The 22698-nt window shown below is 32.2% G+C and overlaps 2 protein-coding genes and 2 long non-coding RNA genes across 9 annotated transcripts; all 4 read left to right on the top strand.

Annotated features, from left to right (window-relative positions):
- Positions 1 to 584: 584 nt before the first annotated feature.
- LOC123217205 lies at positions 585 to 11641 on the top strand. 6 transcript variants are annotated; one of them, XM_044638032.1, is made up of 5 exons: positions 585 to 961; positions 1373 to 1576; positions 1674 to 1737; positions 6375 to 6518; positions 9740 to 10396. In XM_044638032.1, the coding sequence occupies exons 2-5, from the start codon at positions 1455 to 1457 to the stop codon at positions 10025 to 10027; spliced, it is 618 nt and encodes a 205-aa protein (XP_044493967.1). In that variant the 5' UTR covers positions 585 to 961; positions 1373 to 1454; the 3' UTR covers positions 10028 to 10396. The 6 variants fall into 6 exon arrangements, with proteins under 6 accessions (XP_044493967.1, XP_044493965.1, XP_044493964.1 ...); XM_044638030.1 differs by having other exon boundaries at positions 586 to 1037; XM_044638029.1 differs by having other exon boundaries at positions 588 to 1128.
- A 176-nt stretch (positions 11642 to 11817) lies between these two features.
- Positions 11818 to 13018, top strand: LOC123217206. Its single transcript, XR_006502430.1, has 2 exons — positions 11818 to 12220; positions 12728 to 13018. It is a non-coding gene; the product is annotated as an uncharacterized LOC123217206 (long non-coding RNA).
- Positions 13019 to 13704: 686 nt separating this feature from the next.
- Positions 13705 to 17181, top strand: LOC123216290. Its single transcript, XM_044636700.1, has 3 exons — positions 13705 to 13969; positions 16464 to 16666; positions 16802 to 17181. The coding sequence occupies exons 2-3, from the start codon at positions 16470 to 16472 to the stop codon at positions 17055 to 17057; spliced, it is 453 nt and encodes a 150-aa protein (XP_044492635.1). The 5' UTR covers positions 13705 to 13969; positions 16464 to 16469; the 3' UTR covers positions 17058 to 17181.
- A 3040-nt stretch (positions 17182 to 20221) lies between these two features.
- Positions 20222 to 21268, top strand: LOC123217430. Its single transcript, XR_006502486.1, has 2 exons — positions 20222 to 20365; positions 20444 to 21268. It is a non-coding gene; the product is annotated as an uncharacterized LOC123217430 (long non-coding RNA).
- The last annotated feature ends 1430 nt before the right edge of the window (positions 21269 to 22698 follow it).

Below are 22698 nucleotides of genomic sequence, written 5' to 3'. Positions count from 1 at the left end.
CAGTACATCCCATCACACAATATTGCTTCACAAAAGAGTCTAAAAACGATAATATTTACAACGTCGCCACAAATAGAACAATATTAGCATCTTCCAGGAAATTAGTACTTCATTGGATTCCTAACTTGTTGGGAATCATTTTGTGACATCCAAAATTAACAAGGATGTAGGTAGTTTATTAGATCAAGGACAGTAAAATAGATCGATGAATTTGATGATGAATATTTGTCACATAATGACTTTTACATATTTTTATTATTATTTTTTCTAGCTTGGCTTGGGTACTGAAACAGTACAGACGTTATTTCTCGCGGGAGGTTCCGCTCGCTGCATGGCCAATTTCTGAAAATGACTATTTTCCTTTTTTTTAATTAATTTCTTAAATTTTAAAATCAAGAATAATTCATTCCTTACACCTTATCAATAAAAATGTATTACATCATCCATCACATGTGTATGACATATGCGTTCTGAATGGGCAATCCTCAATTATATTTAATTCAAATTAAATTCAAACTAACTATATTCTAATTTTATTTGATTTAATTCACCTCTAACAGATCCCATGGACATTTCAAAATCATAACTAAAAATTTGAAAAAAAAAAATTTGTAAAAGCAAAGAGAAAGTGAAACAAGATGCCTTGTTGTTGTTGCATGTATTTGCAGTATTTGTCTCTCAAATTGGAAGAAATAAAAATAAAAATGGCTGTTGGCCTGTTGCACAGTACAAATTTTCTGACTTTTCTCTTTCTTTATAATTTAACATTTTCACCCCCTTTTTTAAATTCCCTAAAAATTTCTCACCTTCCCTTCTGTACTGCTCTCCCTCTCCGCCTAAACGTCTTTGAAGTTTCCATTTTTACTTCCTATTTATTAAGTTTCATTTCCATGTGTTGCCGTGTTTGTGTTGAGTTGTTAACATAGTTGAGAGTTTTCAAGCTGTGCAGTTGAAGCTAAAGGCATAGTCGTTAAGCTTTTTAGATCTCTCTCTCTTCCTCCTCCTCTTCTTTCTTCACAAATTTCTTTATGCTTTAGGTCTGTTTCTTTTGGTATTTTTCCTGCTGGGAATTTTCTTCAACTTTGGTTTCTTAATCTCATACTCTTTGCAGATCGGTGAAGAATTCAAGTAAATCCTATTTTACTTGAGAACCCATCCGGGTTCAGCTTATAAACTTCAAATATCAAGTTTTGCTTCTTGTTTTGACTGAAAGATCCATCTTTTTAAGCTTATATTCTCTCTGGGTTTGGCTTAAAATCTTCAAATTTTGAGTCTTTTTATGATGGTTAAACCAGATCTTTAGTTTAACTCTGTTGGATGCTAGAACTTGAGCTTCGAATTTACAAGATTTTGTATTATCTTCTCTGTGCAGGTGAAATTTTTCTTGTTTATAAAGAATAGAGGTAGAGACACAAGGTGCGATCCAGCAGAGCATAATTACTGGTTGTGAAGAGATGAGAACCTCAGTTTCAGACATGAGGGACTATGTTGTTTGTCCTAAACCGCGCCGTCTTGGTGTCCTTCACTCAACCTTCAACGACCCTCAGCCCGTTCGCTCTCTCAGATGGAGCCTGAGGTTTAATATTTAGACTTCATCTTACAATTGCGAAGCTTTGTGAAGGTCAAAACTTTATCTTTTGGTGTTAACAATCTGGTATTATTGTGATTTTCAGCCATCAATCAGAGGCGTTGGATTCAAGAGCAGCATCTGATCTTTTTGACATCATAATCCCAAAGGTATTTTGTTAATCCTTGTGAATATTTATAGTAATTGGTAACTTGTGTGGGTGATTTGGCATGGATAACAAGTGATTGGTTTTAATAAAGTTATGAAATAAAAATCTGAACTTGGAGGTGGAGCTATGAAAATGGTATGTTTAGATTTAGAACTGGTATAGTGTTAGGGATGGATGGTTGGTGTAGTGTTGTTGAGAAATAATTTTGGTTTTCAATGTTTCAATAGGGTGGTTATGGTGGTATGGAACAATCTTGTACACAAGTATTAGCATCGTCGCCCCCTTTTTTTTGTGGGTCGCCGCCTAGCAGAGTAGCTAACCCATTAATACATGACTCTCATTTTGGAGATGAGAAAATTATCACGATCACCCCAGTGTCACCACTTTCTCCGGTGCAGCTTTCGCTTTCACCTTCTTCTTCAAGGAAGACAGGAGGAGGAGGCTGCGTTCGACCCAATTTTGGTAACAAACCTGCAGTAAGAATTGAGGGGTTCGATTGCAGGGATAGGCACAATTGCAGCATCCCTGCATTGGCATAGGAGAAACCCTATTTCATTGATCAACAAAAGTACATATAGTAAAAAAAGATCAGGAGCTAATGAATTTTTACTTTACAGAAGCACAAGAAAAGGTTTGATGATAGCATGAGATGAATTTTGAAGTTCACAAGAGATGGTAAAAGAAGGATCCTTTTTGTAGTGTAAATATGTTTATAAAGAAAGGATTCTTCATTTCATTTCTTTCTTTGTATATAATAATAAGAGGGGTCAAATTACGTTTAATGGTTAGGAAGAGTATGAAATGTGGATCGTCCATTTTTAGAAAACCCCATTTGGGTTATGTTGTATTATCCAAGTAAAACAAGTCTCAATTGCGATGGGAAGTTTCCTTCTTTTTGGGTTCATTGAAATTATTCAATGAAAGGCACCATATGGAATAACAATCTGTACAAAAACTTGTTATTTTGAGTCATTTACAATGTGAATGTGTAGCTTTTGTGTTGTTGTGACTTTGTTATATCCGCTCTTTCTTTTGGAACTTGGTACCTTTGGCTTATGCTTCACGCCAATATATCAGCGTCTTCCTAGTCAATTGCTTGAAATTATTGATCAACATGACCATCTAATGGCTCGAGTTGAAGACACAGAAAAGCTCTAATTGGTTCAATCTTTAGTCATTCGATATTCAAAGCAATTTCAGGAGATCCATCAATGCAAATCCATATAATCATCTTTGTTTATCATTTAAACGAGGATCTTTAATGGAGTCACCTTTTTGATTGAATCAAAACTCTGAATCTAGTGATCAGTTTCAATTATTGTATCAGGTAAATCAGCCCCTTCCCTCTTACTTGGGCATCCCTACTTTTATCACTCCGCCTATGCCAATTTTTGCTTTTTCTCCATTGGAGAAGGAAACTTTTAATGGGCAAACTAGCATCGGGCTCATAATAAGTCTATGTTCCCATATAGTGTTGAATAAATTTAAGGGATTGTGCATCTAACAAGAAAACTCTAAGAATGCAGAATCCAGTTTTTGGCTTATTTCCTTTTACAATTTTTTTGTAGAATCTCTCTCTTTTTGGTTTTTGTACATCAGCCGTCTTTTTTAACCTATTAAGTGAAATTATCTGTAAACAAACAAGTTACAAACTTTTCTTTTTTATTATTTTTTGTGGGTTGGATCTCTTCAAGTTTCAATCAATTACATCAAGTAGAAGAAAATTCTGAGTTCAGTGACCAATCTAATAGTTCTTATACTAAATTAATCAACAGTTTGATTAATATTAATATGTATCCAACAAATTTCAAATAGCCTCTTGCTTCGGTGCCCACACCTGCAAGCTACCCGTTGGGGGAAACTTACAGGAATTACAGCTTCTTGTGTGAGTTGTATTATGGGCAGCTCATTGTGGTTTTTCAGGCAGGCCCGTAGAAAGAAAACTGTTGAATTTATTGCTTGGATAATGTCATTTCCTTTCGTACGTTAGGCTGAAAAACAGCTAGACGTGGTGCACGTGATGGCCATAAATGTCTTTAGCTTATACCAAGAAAGATATACCTACCCGTGACCGAATTATAACTCTGTATAGTCGGCTTGGCCCAATATACAAGTCCAAGATGGTTACGTCTTATGGATTATTGGGCCTTGCAAGCTCACAACTAACGCCAGACAATTGGTCAATGGTAAACCCTAGAAGCTCTAACTTAGAATGACCTAATTTTTGCATCACATTGGCAAGGGTAATGGTGGATTCGAGTCAAACTGATCTGAATAAAAGTGGGTTTGAATTTGATTTGAATTTAAAATAGTTATCTCAAGATCAAAATTAACTTGTTTGATTGATGAGTTTGATAGAGACATCATTGGAGATAAAGAAGAAGAGGTTGTCAAATATAAAGTAAAAAAAAAAAAAAAGATAAATAGTCAAAGAAAATGAATTGGTAAAATAAATTTTCAACTACCCGAATGAATCTAGCCTAGGCCTAAGATTAGATTAATAATCTAACATTCTAAATTCCATTTTATTTATGTAATAACAATATTCCTTATCAATATTCTCAACTAATTGAATCAAAGGAACCCTCCCTAAAATTATCAATAAAGTTCAAGCTGCCTTTGTTGGAGGGAGAAGAATAGGAGACAATATCCTTCTTTGTCAAATGCTCCTCCACAATTACCATAGAGAATCCAACAATGAGAGAAATTATACTATAAAGATTGACCTTATGAAGGCTTATGATTCGGTAAGATGGGAGTTTATTGCTCATGTTTTTAAAGGTGCTTAAGTTTCCTAGTACCATGGTGAATTGGATGTACTCTTGCATATCCACCCCTAAATACTCGATAAGCTTTAATAGGGAATTAGTGGGTTTTTTTAGAGCTTCTAAAGGGCTGAGACAAGGGAAATCGGTGTCCCCATACCTTTTTGTTTTGGCCACGGAGGTTTTGTCGTGCCTTCTTTAGAAGGTTTCTGCCAATGCATCTTTCAAATTTCATAAGGGTTGTAAAGAACTCAACATTACCCACCTATGCTTTGTCGATGATTTGATGTTATTTTGCTAGGCAAAAGGGCCTTTCATCAAGCTTTTTAAGGAGGCCCTTGATTCTTCTGAGATGTGGTCCGATCTTAAAGCTAATTAAGATAAATCTAATATCTCTTTCTCAGGAGAGAATACATCAGAGAATGCCCAACATGTTGCTATTATGGGTTTCAGTGTTGATTCCCTTCATATAAAATACCTTGGAGCTTCGTTGATCACTACAAAATTGAGATATGGAGATTGTAGGTAGTTGGTGGAGAAAATAAGAAGAGTTGTTCTCATTAAATGTATCTTATTGAGCATTCATGTGTGTTGGTTCTCTATCTTCATTCTCTCTTCTAAAGTCCATAAGGAAGTTAAGAGCATCACCAAAGATTTCCTTTGGTCGGGAGTAAACTTAGAAAAAATTAAACAAAAAGTTGCTTGGAAGAATATTTGTGTGCCTTTGAAGGAAAGGGGGGGGGGGGGGGGGGGGGGAGGGCGCGTTTAAGGATAATAAACATCTAGGAATGGAATAAGGCAACAATGGTGAAACATTTTTGGAATAATGTATGCAAGAAAAAGGGTTCTATTTGGGTCAAATGGGTGTTAAAGTATCATATTAGAAAAAAATCCCTTTAGGCTATTAAGATTCCACAAAATTGTCCTTGGATATGAAGAAACATCCTTAAACTTAAGAAAGATATGCAAAGACATATTCACCATGAGATTGGGAATGGACAAGATAAGTATCTTTGGTTGATAAATGGCATAAGCTTGGCCCCATTGTTAACAAATATGGTACAAGAATTATCCATGACTCCGGTTTAGAGAAGAATACTCAGGTTAGTGTTATCATAGACGATGGAAGGTGGATGCGGCCAATTGCTAACTCTTGGGAGGTAATGGAAGTTAAAAATAACATTACCTATAGTCCCAAGGAAGGTTGTGATATGGTGAAGTGGAAAGCAAACAACTCTAGAGTTTTTTCCATTATCTCAACTTGATGTATTTTAAGAAGTGGGAATCCTTAGGTGCATTGGTACAATTTGGTTTCACCAAAAAATTTCATTCCCAAGCACTCTTTTATCCTTTGGTTGGTGGTTAAAGAAAGACTTTATACAAAGGATAAAGTTACAAAATTCTGGGAAATGGTGGACATGGTTTGCCAATTTTATGATTGCTAGTTGGAATTTATTGGTTACCTCTTTTTCTCTTGTCATTTTACGGGTATGATATGGAAAGAAATTCTAAACTAGAGTAGCCTTAATTATGTGGGAATGCCAATTGTGTTATGTGGATGGCTACAAACTAGAACTCCAATAATCTTTAACATGGAATGGCTAAATTGAGTCTTGGTGCCACTATTTACTTATTTGGTTGGAAAGGAACAAAAGTGTCTTTCTTGATAAATTGAATGAAGTTGTTGCAATGGTTAAAAGAATCAAATCCTATGTAAGGGAGAGTGTTGCAGAATTTAAGAAAATCTAACCAAAGCATATAAATGAAGTCATTGCTCAAAAGTGGGGTCTGCCATATTGTATTTTTGTACAGAAAAGTTAAGGTGGAATGCTTGCCAGTTAGCTGGCTTTATTTTCCTAACCTTTGGTTTTAGTTTGCAGGTGTTTACAAAAGCTTTCAGACTATTACACCCAACGAGGATTTTTGGTGCATGGTTGCGAAAAGAAAGCAGAATATAATCATGGAGGAAAGAGAGTATTCATGGATGTATCAATATCTTATGCAATTGTTATTGCTGGTAAGACCTCTATAACCACCCCTTGGTGCCCTTGGTGTTAGCTAGCTCTTACTCCCTGATTTTGTCTACATGGTGTTATGTGCTTTCTTTTTGTTTCGGTTGTTTGCTTCCAGTCCAGATTGCTTCTTCTATAGCTCTAGATGATCATGTTTTAGGTATGCGCATCTTTTTTCTAGTAAGAAATCATTTTTACTCTTCTAGTCAGATCTCATGCTTATTAGGGGAAATATCTTCCTTTCCTGATGTTGTCAAAGATTGGTTGTTCCCTTGTTGGATATACTGTGTCCCCTATTGGTTATAGTGGGTTTTTTCATATTAAACTTAAAAAAAAAAACTTTCAGTTTCTAATTAATCTAACGATATGCTAATATGGGAACATGAGGCAAATCAATCTTACTAAAACTTATTACTCACAATCTCCACTACCACCATACTACATGTGACAATCACACACATTACTTATGGGTTAACTTCATTAACGTCCTCTAACTATTATTTTGATTTAAAATTTATGACAAATAAGACTAACCAATTTAAGTAAAGTTTATGGGTTTAGGTAGTATAAAAATTCACTGGATCCTTAATTTAAATAAATTGTAAAAACTTATTTTGACAATTTAAAAAAAATAAACACGTAAAAATTTATCAAACTTTTAACCTATATAATGATATATCTCATTAGTACAAAATTTAACTTAGGAATAGGTGTTGACTCAATCAAGAGGTTGGTTCGGGTTTAGATCCAATCAAAGCTATGGTTGTTTAAATATATATTAGAACAATATTTATCAAACAAAATTATACTCTAGCGATATATTATGCATATTCCTTACTAAGTAGATTCAATCCCAACAAATGGGAAATGTTCTAGCCTCCAACTTGACCAATTTCAAAAGGATTCGACCTAATTTGGTTTGAGTTTTAAAAAAATGTTATAAATGAATTTTTTAAACGAAAAATCTTTATTTGACTTAGACTGACCTTTAAGACTAAATCAGTCATATCAAATAAATAAAATTTTGAGTCTAACGATTGATCTCATAATCTAGTTGGTAAAAACATAAATTATTTGTATTCCTGTTTAATTAACATTTTAAATATGTCACTCTTAATTTTTGAACTCAAAACATATTAAACGCATAGTTTTACCATTTTTAATGTTTTTCATTTTTTATGAATCTTTTAAAGTACGAAAATATCTTTTGTATTTTCAATTAATTATTATAATATCATAATTATATAAAAAAAAAACCCAATTTTTTGTCATCCAAATCCATAATTTCTCTCGATAATTTTTGTGATGATTAAATCGATTATATATTATGTTATATTAAGTTTAATAGTTAATAAGATACTTTATATTTAAATTGTTAATAAAAAAATTTACGAAAGGTGTTAAAATTATAATTAATATTGTCATATTTTTTAAAACGAATTATTGACGATGTGTCATATTAAACCCGTGTACACATGTTCCATATCTTTTTCATATCCAAATTTTATGAGTCTTTTTTTATAAACATATTTTTCACTATTTGTTGTATTATACCCCTATAATTTCCATACTTTTTTTCGTTTCCATTTTTACTAACTAGGTTTCACAACCATTATACCTAGGGCTGAATTCGAAGCGAGCTTTTTCATGTTTGAAACAAGCTTAGCTTGAACAAGCCTATTATAAATGAGCACGAGTACAAACGCAAGCTTAAGCAAAAATTAGAAAACGAACACGAACCCAAACCCAAACAGGATAATACTTGGCTGGCTTGGCTTAGTGAGCTAAGTTGGATTTGCTTAACTTAAAGCAAAAATTGTTGTTGGCCTCCTGTTGCTACATGAAAACGTCACTGTTTATGGAGCAATTAACTAAACTAAATCTTAAAAAAAAACAAAAACCCTAAGTTCTTTTGCTTTTCTTCTTGCTATTTCTCTAGAAATTATATTGTCGTTTAGACTTTCTTCGACTCCTATATTCGCTCATAGTTCAAACACCGTTCAACCACCACGACTTCAACGTTGTTTAGCCATCGTGACAATATCTTTCTCTGTATTTTGTTTTCTCCATTGCATAACAGTTTTTGGCCTTTCTTCTCTATCATTTCTTCAGTGGTTCTCTACTCTAGCAAGGTTACTCAGTGATGTGAACAAGTGAGGTAACTTTTCTGTATATCAAATTTCTCATAAACTTGTTAAATTTCTCATCTTTAATTCTTCGGGTGCTCTCTTAAAAGTCAAATTTCTATAGTTGTTGGTTCTCTCGAAAATAAATAGTATCATTATGTAATTATCTCATAAATATTACATTATTCAATTGTATCTTTGTTGAGCTTGCTAATAATCACCTCAAAATCAATTTAGTAACCAAAATAATTGGAAACACTACCTTGAAATTCAATTCATTTATTGATTCTCAAGAGTTTCTCATAACTCAAGCTTACCAGTTTATTTCCAAACTATAATTTTAGTGAAACAAATAAAACAAAGATCACTAGGAGTGCTTACTAAATCTATAGCAAGTATTGCTCTATGCTTTTGTAGACATGAAAATATTTCCAAAAGCTCAAGTGACTAAACTTGAGGCTAGTGCCTTAAGAATTCTATTTCATGACGATTTTGTAGTATATTTGTTTACATTTTTTTCTCTATGATTTAATAGATTGAAAAATTTGGAGCCTCATTTTGCATCATGCCTAAAGAAATAGCTATGCCCATGTGAAGACTTTTGTATTATAAGACTAGAAATTGTGGAAGTTGAATTATAAGTCTCACGATATCTTATTTTTTCTCAATGGTTATGTTTAAGACTTTCTTCTGTTCAAGTTTCATGTGGTAGTTATAGCTAATTAAATAAACGTGATGCAATTGTATAATTTGACCATGAAATTCATAAACCAATTCTGTCTTGCACTACATGGAATGATGTCACACCTCTAATTAAATCCTGACTTGAATGTTTTTGCTTATATGTTGCTAGCACATGACATTGATATCCAATACAATTATACATGTTTGCATGTTCTTAGGGAGAAATATAGGACTAATAAAAACAACATCTATAATTAAGTGATCTTTTTTTTAAAATCTAAACCAAAGTTTGGCTTTAAACTTTTTCATTGACATAATTAATATTTTTAATGTTATAAACTATTAACATAGGTGGAGAAATGTTCTTTGAATGTAATAAACTAATCATTCATGAATTATGTATGTTTTGATTGTAGATGCACCAAAGAAATATTAGTCAAGGTTCTTCTTATTTATCAACTACAACTGAAAAGAAACATCTTCATTCATCAAGGTCAATAAAAGGGAAGGGAATAGCAATTCATGGACCTCATTTGTTTGATTCTATAGAGAATGCAGAAGATTATGAAAGATTTGAAAAAGATGCCAGTGAGTGGGAAGATATAATGTCTAAAAGGAAATCTAGCTCACATAGTCTTCTAGTTATCCCACCTAACAAGAAAAAAAGACCTATGTTATTTGGGAATGTTTTCCTGAAGACATGATTATAATAGTAAGGGATGCACAATTTGTTATATGTAAGTTTTGTAACAAAAGCTTAAAACTATAGAAGACATATTCAACAACACACCTTTGTTATCATATGGGACAATGTGTCAAGCAAAAGAAGGCAATGGGAAAACAGAGTTCTTCAAAGGGACAAATATTGTTAAACTTTCAACTAACAGAAGGAAATTGCCTAGGCCCCTTACTCCACCCATCATGAGACCGAACGCAAAATATAATCACGATATGGTATGTCTTAAATATTTAAGTAACTTGTTTGGTTATTTTTTATCAATTTCATACTAATTTGTGTAAAAATAATTAACTATTATTGTGATTCAATATACAATCCGCAAGGCATTGGCTCACATGATTTTGATTGACGAATTGTCATTCTCCTTTGTTGAACATATTAACTTCAATTATTTTTGTAATATTCTACAACCACTATATTAGAGAATAGGCAAAAAAAAAAAAAGTAAGGTTTGACTGTGATCGAGATTTACAAGTTGAAGCCAAATAATTGAAGAAAATTTTTAAAGAGTTAAAAAAGATAAGTATAACAATTGATTTATGGAAGTCAAATGCACAAAACATTGAATATATAGTCATAACCATATATTGGGTGGATCAAGAATGGTCATTAAATAAATGCATAATTAGCTTTGTCCATGTGCCTCCCCTAAGAAATAGGAAAACTATTGCACATGCTTTGTATAATTGCTTCAAAGATTGGGTATTCAAAATAATGTCAGGTGAAATTTGTTTATTTTGCTTATCAATAATAAGTGACATCACTTATGATTTATAAATGTGTTAATGCTATATTAACAGATGTTCATTATCACTGTGGACAATGCATCAATGAATTTAAGATGGATAGATCACTAGTTTCTGGGAAAAATTTATCCCATATTAGGTGCACAGTTCACATCATCAATCTTCTTGTTCAAGACGATATTGGTGAGATTATGGATATTATTGATAAAATATGGGATAGTGTGAAATATATGCATGCTAGTGAGGTTAGGCAATGAGATTTTGCAAGCACTACAAAAATTTGTGAGATTAAAGAATGGAAATTGGTCTTGGATTATCCCACTAGATGGAAAAACACTTACAATATGCTGAATGTGGCATTGATTTTTCAACAAGTATGGTTGCAATACGAAACTAAAGATGGAAACCGTTTGTAATATTTACCAAATAAGGTTGAATGGAACAAATTGGCTAGAGTTTGTAACTTTTTGAGAGTTTTTAATAATATAAGTCAAACTATATCAAGAACTGACTATTCAATAACTAATTTGTACTTTATGGAGGTTTTCAAAGTTAAAAAGTTGTTAAAAGATAGAGAATTTGATTTTGTCGTGGCCTCAATGGTTAGATCGATGATGTTAAAGTTTGATAAATATTGGGGAGAGGTTAATTTTCTTATGGCAGTCGTAATTGTTATGGATCCGAGGTAATAATTTTGATTATTGGTATGTTGTTTATTACTATTTATCCAAGCTAATTTCTCATTGTTGTAGGTATAAATTAGAGTTTACAAACTTTGTTTATCTCGTTTTATATAGGGAATACGATGTGGAGGTTGAGCTGGACAACTTATACCACACATTAGAAGAGTTATATGGTGAGTGTGTGAAAATTTTGTCAATAAAGAACTCATCCCTCGCCCTTACATCACAGATGGGATAATCTATCTTAGGTATATAATTTTATTATACATTCATATTAATTGTCATATCATAACTCTTAAAGTTTTAGATTAATTTATAGTCATGTATTTTTAATAAAAAAATATTGTAGGAATACATTGCAATTTCATATCTTCACATAGAATAACAGATGATTTTGATATTGTGTTGGAATAGCATATGCATCGTAAGAAAAGTCAAGTTGAAGCTGCGGGAAAGTTGGAGTTGATAATGTACCTCGAATTTGATGTATTCGAGTTTGAGACATTAGATGATGTAGAGACAAAAAAATTTAACATACTTTATTGGTGGTCTGTTAATCAAACTAAGTTTCTAGTCTTGTCACGTATGACAACTGATATTCTTGCAGTTTTGATCTCTACTATCGTTTTAGAAAGTGCTTTTAATGTTGAAGGTAGAGTGATTGTAAACATGTTTATATGTGAAGGTGATTTGTTTCGAGCCAAATATCGAGTAAAAAAACCAATACAGGTATAACTTTAACTTTATATACTTGTTTATTTATGATATTTATAACCAATTTAATAAAACATGTTGTGTGCTCTCTTAAAGATTGAGGTCGCTAATACTGAGATTAATATATTACTAGACACTTAAACAGTCATGTATTGAAGGATAATATAATGTTCTCATACAAGTAAGATCAGATTAAGTTTATATATGTCTCACAACTAAAATTATATAATTGTTTTTACATGTTATACATTTTCTTGTTAATGTTATGAAATGAAGAATTTCTCTTAATGCTACTATGAAATTTATTTTAATTCTCATTACCTTATTGATGTTAAATGTAATTGCTTTCACATACCACTTTCTATCTTGTTAATGTTATATTGGGGATAGCAAAAATGCTAGAGTTATTGTTTTTATTCTTAAATTTATTTTGCAAGTACGATGAATTAAATAAATTGGCTATAGTTTGTAAAAATGTATGTTGAGGTTTGACTAAAACCATGACATGTTATAATTATGTAGGGCTGATTGAGGTTTGACAAGTGGCATGAAAGTTATGGAATCATGACATGGAATATGGTTGATTTAGGTTTGAGAGGAGGCAACTTCATGTTGGTCATTTGTTCATGTTTAAGCAATCTGTAAACATGTTAAAATTATATAATTAATGTGTAATGTAAACTACTTTATTTTGTATTCATGTCTTTCAAATCAAATATTAAGGAGAAATCTAAACTTATGATGAATGATGATAATAGGATGCAATATATATTTTGGATTAATAATATTCTTTATATATGTATTTTAACTTTTGAATTTGAGATTCTTATTTGTATATATGTAGTATATATTTTTATAAAGAATATTAAGAATAATCTATAATTTGACACGAGCCTAGAATGTGAGCTCGAACCTGAGCCTGAAATGTGAGTCTAAAGCCGAGCTAAGCGAACCTGAGCCAATATATACGAACTCGAGCTAGGTGCAAGCTAAACACGAACACTTAAATTATAAAATGAGTTAAACACAAACGTGTGTTTTAACGAGCTCGGTGAACTTGAGCTAAGTTTGAGCCAAACTTAAACGAAAATAAGTCGATCCCTATTCGGGTTCAATTCAGCTCATATCCACCTCTAATTATACCAAGTAAATTGAGAGTTTTATTTTAATATGTCATGTGTGGGTTTCAAACTAATACTCTAATACTTAGACACCCCACCTTTACCACTCCATTATCATTTGTAAATTAAATTAAATATTTTTTATTAGAGAAGAAGGTATATTCTTATATTGTTGAAAGAGTTATGATATATTTATTCATTTAACGAAGTTACCTCAAGGTGGAAAATTGTCAAGAGTTTATTCATTTATTTTTTTTCTAAATAAAAAACGTTGGTCAGTAATAACTTCTATTTATTGGACTTTCTAAAAATTTAGACAAATCTCAGGAGATGAGTGAAATTAAGCTTAACTTTAACGGTTGAGTGTTGGCAACCCCTCGATGAGGTTGTGTGGAGCAAAGTAGTGATTCCATATTCACCCCGTTATGTGTCACTACCGCTATATTTTTAAGTCTCATTACTTTCTTTACTTAACTATTGATTTTTAAGTTCCAATCAGCTCCAAGCTAAAGCTTTAGATTCTCATTTCTCAAAATCCAAACATGGGAGGGAGAAGGCAAAGGCTCCACCTTCGTCCACCTGCTCATCGTCGTTCTAAGCCTGGTGGCTTTTGGTTTCGCCATTGCTGCTGAAAGAAGGAGAAGTACTATGTGTTTTTTGTTTTGATTCAAACATAGATTTTGGATGCGGATTATATGTTGTTATATTGTTTGTGCACATGGGTGGATCTTTGTTTTTCCATTGTGTTTTTAGTTTGTTTGGTTAGTTTATTATGTGGGAGTCTTTCTTGTTTCTTGTTTCTTGTTTGTTTGATTGTTAGGATTCTTTTAATGATTGCAAAGGTTGGATTTTTAAGGACAAAAATTATGTCTTTGTTGATTGATTGGTGTTTTTGTGATGGCTTTTTGGCTATGTTCAGCGTTTGATATTGTGATGTCATTGAGTAGTTTGTTGATTTTCCAATTCAGGGAATTAAGATGGTCTTAACATTAACATTTAAGAATGTGATTTGGTGCTCAAGTCTTGATGTTGGCCGACTTTTCCAATATCAATGTCTTTTAGTTCTATTCAGAATTTCCTTTCGGCAATAATTTGCACAAAATGTGGAATGCAAACAGCTTTTTAGCTTTCTGCCCATTGATGAAACAATGATGTTTGTCTTATAGCTGTAAATTGGACAGTGCATATGCAAGAGGCTAGAATCAGTCATTTTCGTTTTAGATGATGCGGCTGCTGAGATGTTTGTGAATGTAATTCAAGATTTTTAAACCAAAGTCTTCATATGGAGTAATATATAGCATAGATTTTGTACCCTGACTATAGTTAGTTGCATTGTCATCAGTCTTTCACCAATTACCAAGTCTGTAGCCGTCTAACCCAGTTAATTATTCAAACAAAACAACTAGAAACTCAAACAAATCAGAAAACAAAGATGATTTTATTGACAAAAGGGGATTTACAATGATAAACCAACAATTTGAGGAGTGAGGATCTCCCAATTCTGGCTATTTGAGACACTAAAAAATCTTCTAATCAGCCCTAAGGCTGCACAAACCCTAATTTTTTCTTCCCCTTTTGGCAACCTTAACTTCCTTTATATAATAAACTTTACCCTCCTAACAAAATGCATTGAAGTTTCAGTAATTTATGTAAAATGAAATTTGCTATTAAAGATAGCTCAGTAGAAGTTGTACTGCAAACCATGCAACGGAGCATTGTATAATCAGATGAAATGAACTTAATCTTATATCTCCTTACAGGTATAAAGCGATTGGCTTACACATATTCTAAGTATTTTCTGTTGTCCATGACATTTTAAACCTCCTACTAAGGCATTTGTCTTGACTGAATTCTCGATAGATACTTTGAATTTTTTTCCAAAGAATCACTATATTAAATTATAGCATTTTGGAGTCGCTTCTACTCTACTGTGGGGTTTGGTGTGTATGGTAACAAAAAGACACCTCCTGCCCAGATCAGTCGACCATAATGAATTTAACCAAATTTCTAAGACGGTTTTGTGATAGATATTCTAAGTTTATGGTTATCTGCCAGAGTTAATAGATATACACATGAAATTAAAAGCAACCATGTGTTGCCCCTTATCTCCCAGTTATGTTTGGTGAGACTGGGAACCAATGCCTGGATGGAAGTTGTGAATATGATTACGAGATTATTGAAAAACTTATTTCTGCTACATTTGATGCCTCCAAATGTTTATTTGTTAGACCATGATTAGTTGATGCTTCTCTTTGGCTCTTGGTTTTAACTCAACTGCTAGAATAGTTTAAGAGTTTAAGGGGTTCACCAGTGCATCTGTTGCCTTGTGCCCTAGGTTTAACAAGGTGCATTGAGCCCTTGATTACAAAAAAAAAAAAAAAAAAATCTGTTTATATATTTTGAAATTGTGCCTCCATTTGTTCCTGTCAAATATGCTAAAATAGTATCTGTGTTTCAGCTAGGCAAGTTGAGGCCTCAATAGCATACATAATCAGCTATAGATTTATAAGTATGCTCCATTGGTTTTGGAAAGTTGCTAAGCCTGTTTTGGTTTGTTTCAGGGATTTTACATGATAAGGTAAAAAATGAATTTTTATTGCAGGGATGTATACCCTACACTCAAATATAAAATAAAAATTAGTTATAGCATGCTAGCTTTGTGGCATGTGCAGCATGCTCTGGATTAGATTATTTTTTTGTGAAAAATTAAATTTAGAAAAAATCCTTCTTGAGTGGAATTTATGTAGTTACTTGAGAGAAAGGAGAGTGGATTTTAGGGGAACTATGCATAAATAGTTTTTACTGATGAAAAACTCTAAAATGGTCATAGCATTCTGTAAATGTCAGTTATTAGGTATATATGTGTATCTTATATTGCTTATAAGAGACCAATAGTTAATAGCCTGTGAACTCCTAAATTATCAAGACGTGTTTTAGATCACAAAACTTTAAAACAAAATAGTAATAGACTGTATATCCAAAGCAAACACCATCTTGACAGTGAACCTGGACCATAATATTACAGTTTGAATAGTCTAGAATGTTGTGTTAAATTTAATATTTTAGGGCAACTTGTTATTCTTGAATTATTTTATTATAATTAATTTGTGTATGGTTTATCTCTTTCTGTATGATAGGGTCATATGATGACAGATCAAAATAATGCGACATACTGTGTCTACAGCTCAGATGTTGCAACTGGTTATGGAGTGGGCGCTTTTCTGTTTCTTCTTTCTGGTGAATCGCTGCTGACAGGTGTTACAAAGTGCATGTGTTTTAGGAGACCTTTAGCTCCAGGTAGGAATCGAGATTGGACCATCATCTACTTTGTGTCATCATGGTAAGAATTTAGGCATACCAAGTACATGTTTCTCATTCTCGGCCAACAAGTTAAGGAAACCTCACTAGCTAATTCTGATTGATCTCATATGTACAATTACTTTAACTAAATTTGTGTCGTTCCGAGTGTCTGCAGGACAACATTTCTGGTAGTTGAAGTGAGTCTAATAGCAGGAGCTACAAAAAATGCCTACCACACCAAATATAGGGGAATGATTATTACACAGAACTTCTCCTATGAAACATTGCAGAAAGGAGTATTTGTGGTTGTAACGATGATCCTGAATGTTTACTTCTACATGTATTTCACCAGGGCCACTGCTGCCCAGGCTGCCCACAAAGCAAATCGTGCAAGTTTGACAGTTGGGATGACTAGCACTGAGTATGCATAGAGCCAGCCAATGAAACTAGATAGCTAAGTTTTGTTTCTTAACGTCATGCGGGTTTATGTAAGTCTACTGATATCTAGTGTTTGTGTTCAAAGATAATATAGTGTTGTTATGATTTTAATTTTTCCATAGATCTGTTAATATATGAAGTGAATAAAGAAAACAAGGCTCTATAGTTTCTGAAATACATTCCTAAAAACACATCTTTGCAGCTTGAGGAAAAGATGAGTCATTTTCATCTATTAACTATGATATTATGACTATTATGACATCCTAAAACTTGCCAAAACTACTTCAATAAATGTTTCAAAAACTAAACCATGTGAGGATTGATTTAATTGCTTGTAAAGTTGCCAAAAGGCAGTAACTGTACAGAAACACGGTCCCATTTAAGCAAAAAGGTACAACATCCTGTTTATGTCTTGCAGGGTGTGTGTAGAGAAAGTGTTGTGCAAAAAGTTATCTGGGAAACAATATTGAACTGGTCAGTGCAGTGTAATATAAATAGCAATTACCCAGTTGTGCCATGGACCTAAGATTGAATTTTCTATCAGGCTCATGTACCAGTTTGTTAAGTTAATACAACTACTTACGAATCAGGTTTCTGATGAATATCAATTATCATTCCTCAGACTGGTCTTGCTTGGCCCTGACCACCCAGATTGCGCAGTGCAAATTTAATTAGCCTTTATTATTCCAGTTGTTTTATTCTTCATTTAACTGGTAGTAAACAAGGCCCTAGTAAGGGTCAATAGTCCTACTTACAATTAAAATATGTGAATACAGTCTATTATGATTTTGTTTTGGTGTTTTGCAACTTAAAATGTGTTTTATTTAGCTTAAGAGTTAACATATTATTTAATCAGTTTTGTTTTAGTATTTTCAAACGATATAAGATGTCCTTGCATTCCTAATATTTCTCTTATGTTTTGTCAATGGGAAATTTGATTAGAAGTGTTACAAGGATAGAATGAAATGTGTTCCTGGATAATGTGGTTGAGTTGACAGACTTAAAAGGCCAAATCCAAAATGGCAGAAAAAGGAGGAGGAAATAAATGCAGCAGAGAAGAAAAGGAATAAGGTCAAGAAGAAGAAGGCAAAGGTAATAAAAGAAAGAGCTAGAAAAAGGGCAGAATGGAATACTAGAAGGAGAAGACAAAGTCTACACAGACACAGATGCTAAAAGTTTTGTTTACTTTCAATTGCATGCTGCAGGATTGGATATCAGATAACAGGTAGCTTTTAAGACTTTGGAGTTTTCTCTTCCTTTTTCGTTATAAAACAAAACTCACTTTTCTTTTATTTTTATTTTTTAATGCTTGTTCACAAGATGATATGTTTGTATTCAGTTTGTATCTATTATCAATGTTCGTAATATTATTCGAATCTAAAAAATAGTTGTTCGGTCTTACATGCTCCATTCTCTCTATTCAGCACTTGTGAGAAGTTTTAAAGCAAATTTATATGGGTTTGGCGTATTATCAACGATAACTACTCGGTTGAATCTAAAATATGAAAATTCTTGCTACGCTTATTAATCATGCATGACATTAAAGACAGTAGTAGTATGTGTTATTCCCATTTCTCTCTTTTCATTCTCATTTTTGCATATATAGTTACTTATTTCAATTATAATCTCATCAAATAAATAATATTAGTAGAAACAAATTAAGTGATTATGTGAAGAGTAATATTATATATATAAACAGTTAAGTGGTGATGAATACAAATAAAATATTACGTAATTATATAATAACAGATACAAAATTACTTAATTATATAATAATATATCATTTTGTTTATACATAATGGTCATAATGGTATTAACAGAAGAAATAAAATACGAAGAGTATGAATCTAAATTTCATTTTAAAAGAAAAATATGTGCATAAAATCAAAATGAGATATATGAACATGTACATATCTCATTTATATACAAGATTTTCTTTCATTAATCAAATCAATTCTCCTTGCTTGCAATTATTTGGGGGGTGGGGTGTGGCTTGTATAGCTAGGTAGCTGTGTGTTGTGGCGTGTGATATTGTTTAAGTCATTTATATGACAAAATTTCACCATGTCACCATTTTTACTCACGGGTTCTAATCTCTCTCTCTCTTTTTTTTTTTTTTTCTAATTCAAGTAATTATTTTTCAGATCCCCTTAATTTTGCATTATTATTTGATATTCTTGAATAGGGTCAGAAGCTGCCAAGCTTGCTGGAATTTAAATAGTGACTCAAATCAAATGATCTTAGTTAGAGTAAGAATAACTCTAACTTGAATCAATTGAATCATTAAAAGATAATGTATAAGTTTATCTTATATAGTATTTTTTCCTTTTTTAAAGAATTTTTTCTTCATCTTCAATCACTTTATTTTTTCTTCGAGTGTTTCGTCAAAGAACTTATCATTAATTGAGTGAGTCTTTGGCTTGATTTAGAACAAATTGGATCCAGTCTTATTTATTAAAAAAATGTGAAAGGGCAACATGTGGAGAAGAATGCATAAAAAGGAAAATTAGGTAGAGAGGGTAAGAAAAGTTACAGGAAAATTGACTCGTACGGAGCACAATTAACAAAGACATATCGTAAATTTTAACTTGTTAAATACGTTCATATTAACAAAAGTCTCCAACATTGCTGCGATATTTCCGGCTAGCCATCTTCCTTAGCTAATCAATGTTTCCTTGGAGGCGCGTGGCTGCTTATGGAGTTGGTTGAGAAACGCGTGGTAAGTTAATGTTAGATTAGATAGATTTCAAATTGCTTTGACTTTGACGCCGACATATAGTTTTTACTTTGTTCACATTTCCCATCCAAGGAATGTTATGTTAATTTAATATAAGTAAAATATCAATGTAATTCAAGAAAACTTAACTTTTTAGATTTTTTTTTTTATTTACCTATCTATATATTTTTTTTAATTTTCTTTTACTCACAAATTTTATTAATAGATCTGTTATTTCTCAAATTAACCCTTATTAAATCTAATTCAATTTAATTCTACCCTCTTTTTTATCAACAAAATATGCAGAATATTTTACAAATCTACATGAAAATTTACCCATCATTTACTATTACGATATTATAGCTTGGCGGTAAAAATTCGCGGAGTCTAGTACTTTTGTTTGGTAATAAATAATAATGAATGCAATTGAAGACAGACACACACACACATAGATAGTAGAAAATCGTGGCTAATGGAGATGGGCATGTTCTCTCACCACGTGGGCCATTGCGGGGGCATTTCCCATTTCGCCTTCTGTCTCTCTCTGTCACTTGTTTAATCTTCCTCTTCTTCTTCGTGCACAAAGTGAGAGACTCTGATTTTCTTCTACCTTTCATATATATATACAAACATCTTATTATATAAGTTTATTGTTGTTATCAGTTCCTGTATTGTTCTTTATGCGGGTGCGGCTAAGATGTCACTTTTTGGTGGCAAGACAAAAGCAGAAGCTACGGCGGTTTTCTTCTTCTTCTTCTTCTTCCTATTCATTTTTGTTTTCCAGATTTGGGTTTGCTCCGACTGCCAAGCTGAAGCTGTCAGGATTTTTCCGGCAACCAGTACAAAACTTATCAACAAAGCTACAACCAACTTCACCAGTGCTAGTTCAATGACGACGAAGAGCTTCAAACAAGACCTAATCCATAAGTACTTTCATGGAAGAGCTTTCAACATCAACACAACAACAACTCATCGTGATGATAAAGGCTTTGAACAAGATAAACGAAGAGTTCCCAATTGCCCAGATCCTCTCCACAACTAGTACAATCATTATTATTCAGTTTTTTTTTTTTTTTTTAAAAGATGAATTTTATGCTCCTTATATGTCCAAAATACCCACGTTTTTCTCTTCATTCTCTTGCTAGTCTTTCCACTTTCTCTCGTAATATTAGGGGGAAAAACGAGGGTATTTTGGTATTTGAATGATCACTCTCATATTGCTTGAATTAATCAAAAACCAAAATATGATCCAATATTATCTTCATGGTGAGAGTCTACTTGTTGAAGAAGAAGAAGAAGAAGCAAGGAAGCTGCAGAAGTGAAATATGTAATTTGGAAATTAGTAAAAGATAATTAAACAATGTACTTACAGAGATTTTCATGAACTTTCACATTGGATTTAGTTTGAATTATTGAATTGGATCTCTCTCTTTTTTTTATTGTGTAGCTAAAATTTAGTATATGGAAGTATTAATAGCTTATTCTCGATCTGACACGCATTTATTGTTTTTCTTCAAACTAACTAATTTTCTTATCAAATCTATATATATTTTATACTTTATATCTGCTTGCGATCTGTTTTAAAATCCTTTTAATAACTGTAATCAGACTTCCACTGATTCATGTCTTCTGACTCGTATCAAACCTAAATCTTCACCATATTTAATAATGTTATGAATTGATTAAGCTTGTATATATAAATTTTATTCTGATAGCCTTAAACTTTGAATATTAATATTCACTCTTAGTATTTAATTAGATAATCAACTTGAATTACCCATCAGGTTAGAAGACTAGCTAGTTAACATATGAAATTTCAACTTGAATTACAAATGGATTTAAGTGCACACACTAACGTCTTATAATATGTCTCTATTGAAATAAAAAACATGGATAATAGATTGTTAGACTAGTCTCCACTCAAAAGAGATGATAGGATTACACCAAATGAAATTTCTCGCCATAAAAGAAATATATATATATATATATATATATATATATACACTAAATTTGAATAAAAACGTTCATTTCGTAATCCTTTTATAATATATATTAATATTCATTACCATAGTTATTATTAATTACTATGTGAAAATATTACATGATAGTTGTAATTTCAGCACAAGGGAGAAAATTCATATGATTAGCAAAAACAATAAAACATTAAAAGAGAAAAGAGATTTTTAAGTGATTAAGTTGTTATTTAAGCAAAAGTTATATCAACTGTAATTTTATTTTACCATTTTTATGCCTCTCATGTAATATCTTTAGTATAGGTGTATGGAAGAAAGAGAAAGAGAAAGAGAGCAAAACAAGAAGGGGATTTGTAAACATTTGAACTGAGATTTCACCAAAAGAGTTTACAAAGAAAGCAATCAAAGTAGTTGAAAGTTAGATGGACAGTAGTGATTGTAAATTAGTGTAAAAATGGATTGAGCATTTTGTCTTCTTACAGAAGACAAAACGTGCATCAAGACATGAAACAATCGAGTGTAGTTTACACAGAAAAACAAAGCAAAGTTGCTTGTTTGGGTTTATTATGAGAAAAGTTTTGTCTCGTATTTTGAGTGATAAATAAAAATTAGAGGAGGAAATCGATGTGGGAAAGAGCCACGTATAATGCGGCCACAAGAGGGTAAGAAGTTACCAAGTCTTTGTTTATTTGTTTTCTAGTGGCTTGGATTTGGAATCAAGTTGAATGAATTTCCACAGTACTATTTCATTTACTTCACCAATGCATGCCTTTCTATGCTTTCATTCATGTATATTCTTAAATTTCTAATATCTTCCTCTTTCTTTGTGTCCTAACCTCTCTTAATTGAACCTGCAATTGTATGTAATTCATTCACCGCATCAGCCTTCAGATCAATAAGAAATTTATTTTACAATCTTAACTCTTATTATTCACTCAGAGTTGA

This window comes from Mangifera indica, chromosome 5 (assembly GCF_011075055.1).
Source record: "Mangifera indica cultivar Alphonso chromosome 5, CATAS_Mindica_2.1, whole genome shotgun sequence".
Lineage (NCBI taxonomy): Eukaryota > Viridiplantae > Streptophyta > Magnoliopsida > Sapindales > Anacardiaceae > Mangifera > Mangifera indica.
This window is presented reverse-complemented; position numbering and strand designations above follow the sequence as displayed.

Coding starts and splice junctions, on each gene's coding strand:
- LOC123217205 (XM_044638032.1), top strand. CDS start 1,455: ATGAGAACCTCAGTTTCAGACATGAGGGACTATGTTGTTTGTCCTAAA. Junction 1,577..1,673: donor TCTCTCAGATGGAGCCTGAG/GTTTAATATTTA, acceptor TGTGATTTTCAG/CCATCAATCAGAGGCGTTGG. Junction 6,519..9,739: donor TTATGCAATTGTTATTGCTG/GTAAGACCTCTA, acceptor TTTTGATTGTAG/ATGCACCAAAGAAATATTAG.
- LOC123216290 (XM_044636700.1), top strand. CDS start 16,470: ATGATGACAGATCAAAATAATGCGACATACTGTGTCTACAGCTCAGAT. Junction 16,667..16,801: donor ATCTACTTTGTGTCATCATG/GTAAGAATTTAG, acceptor GAGTGTCTGCAG/GACAACATTTCTGGTAGTTG.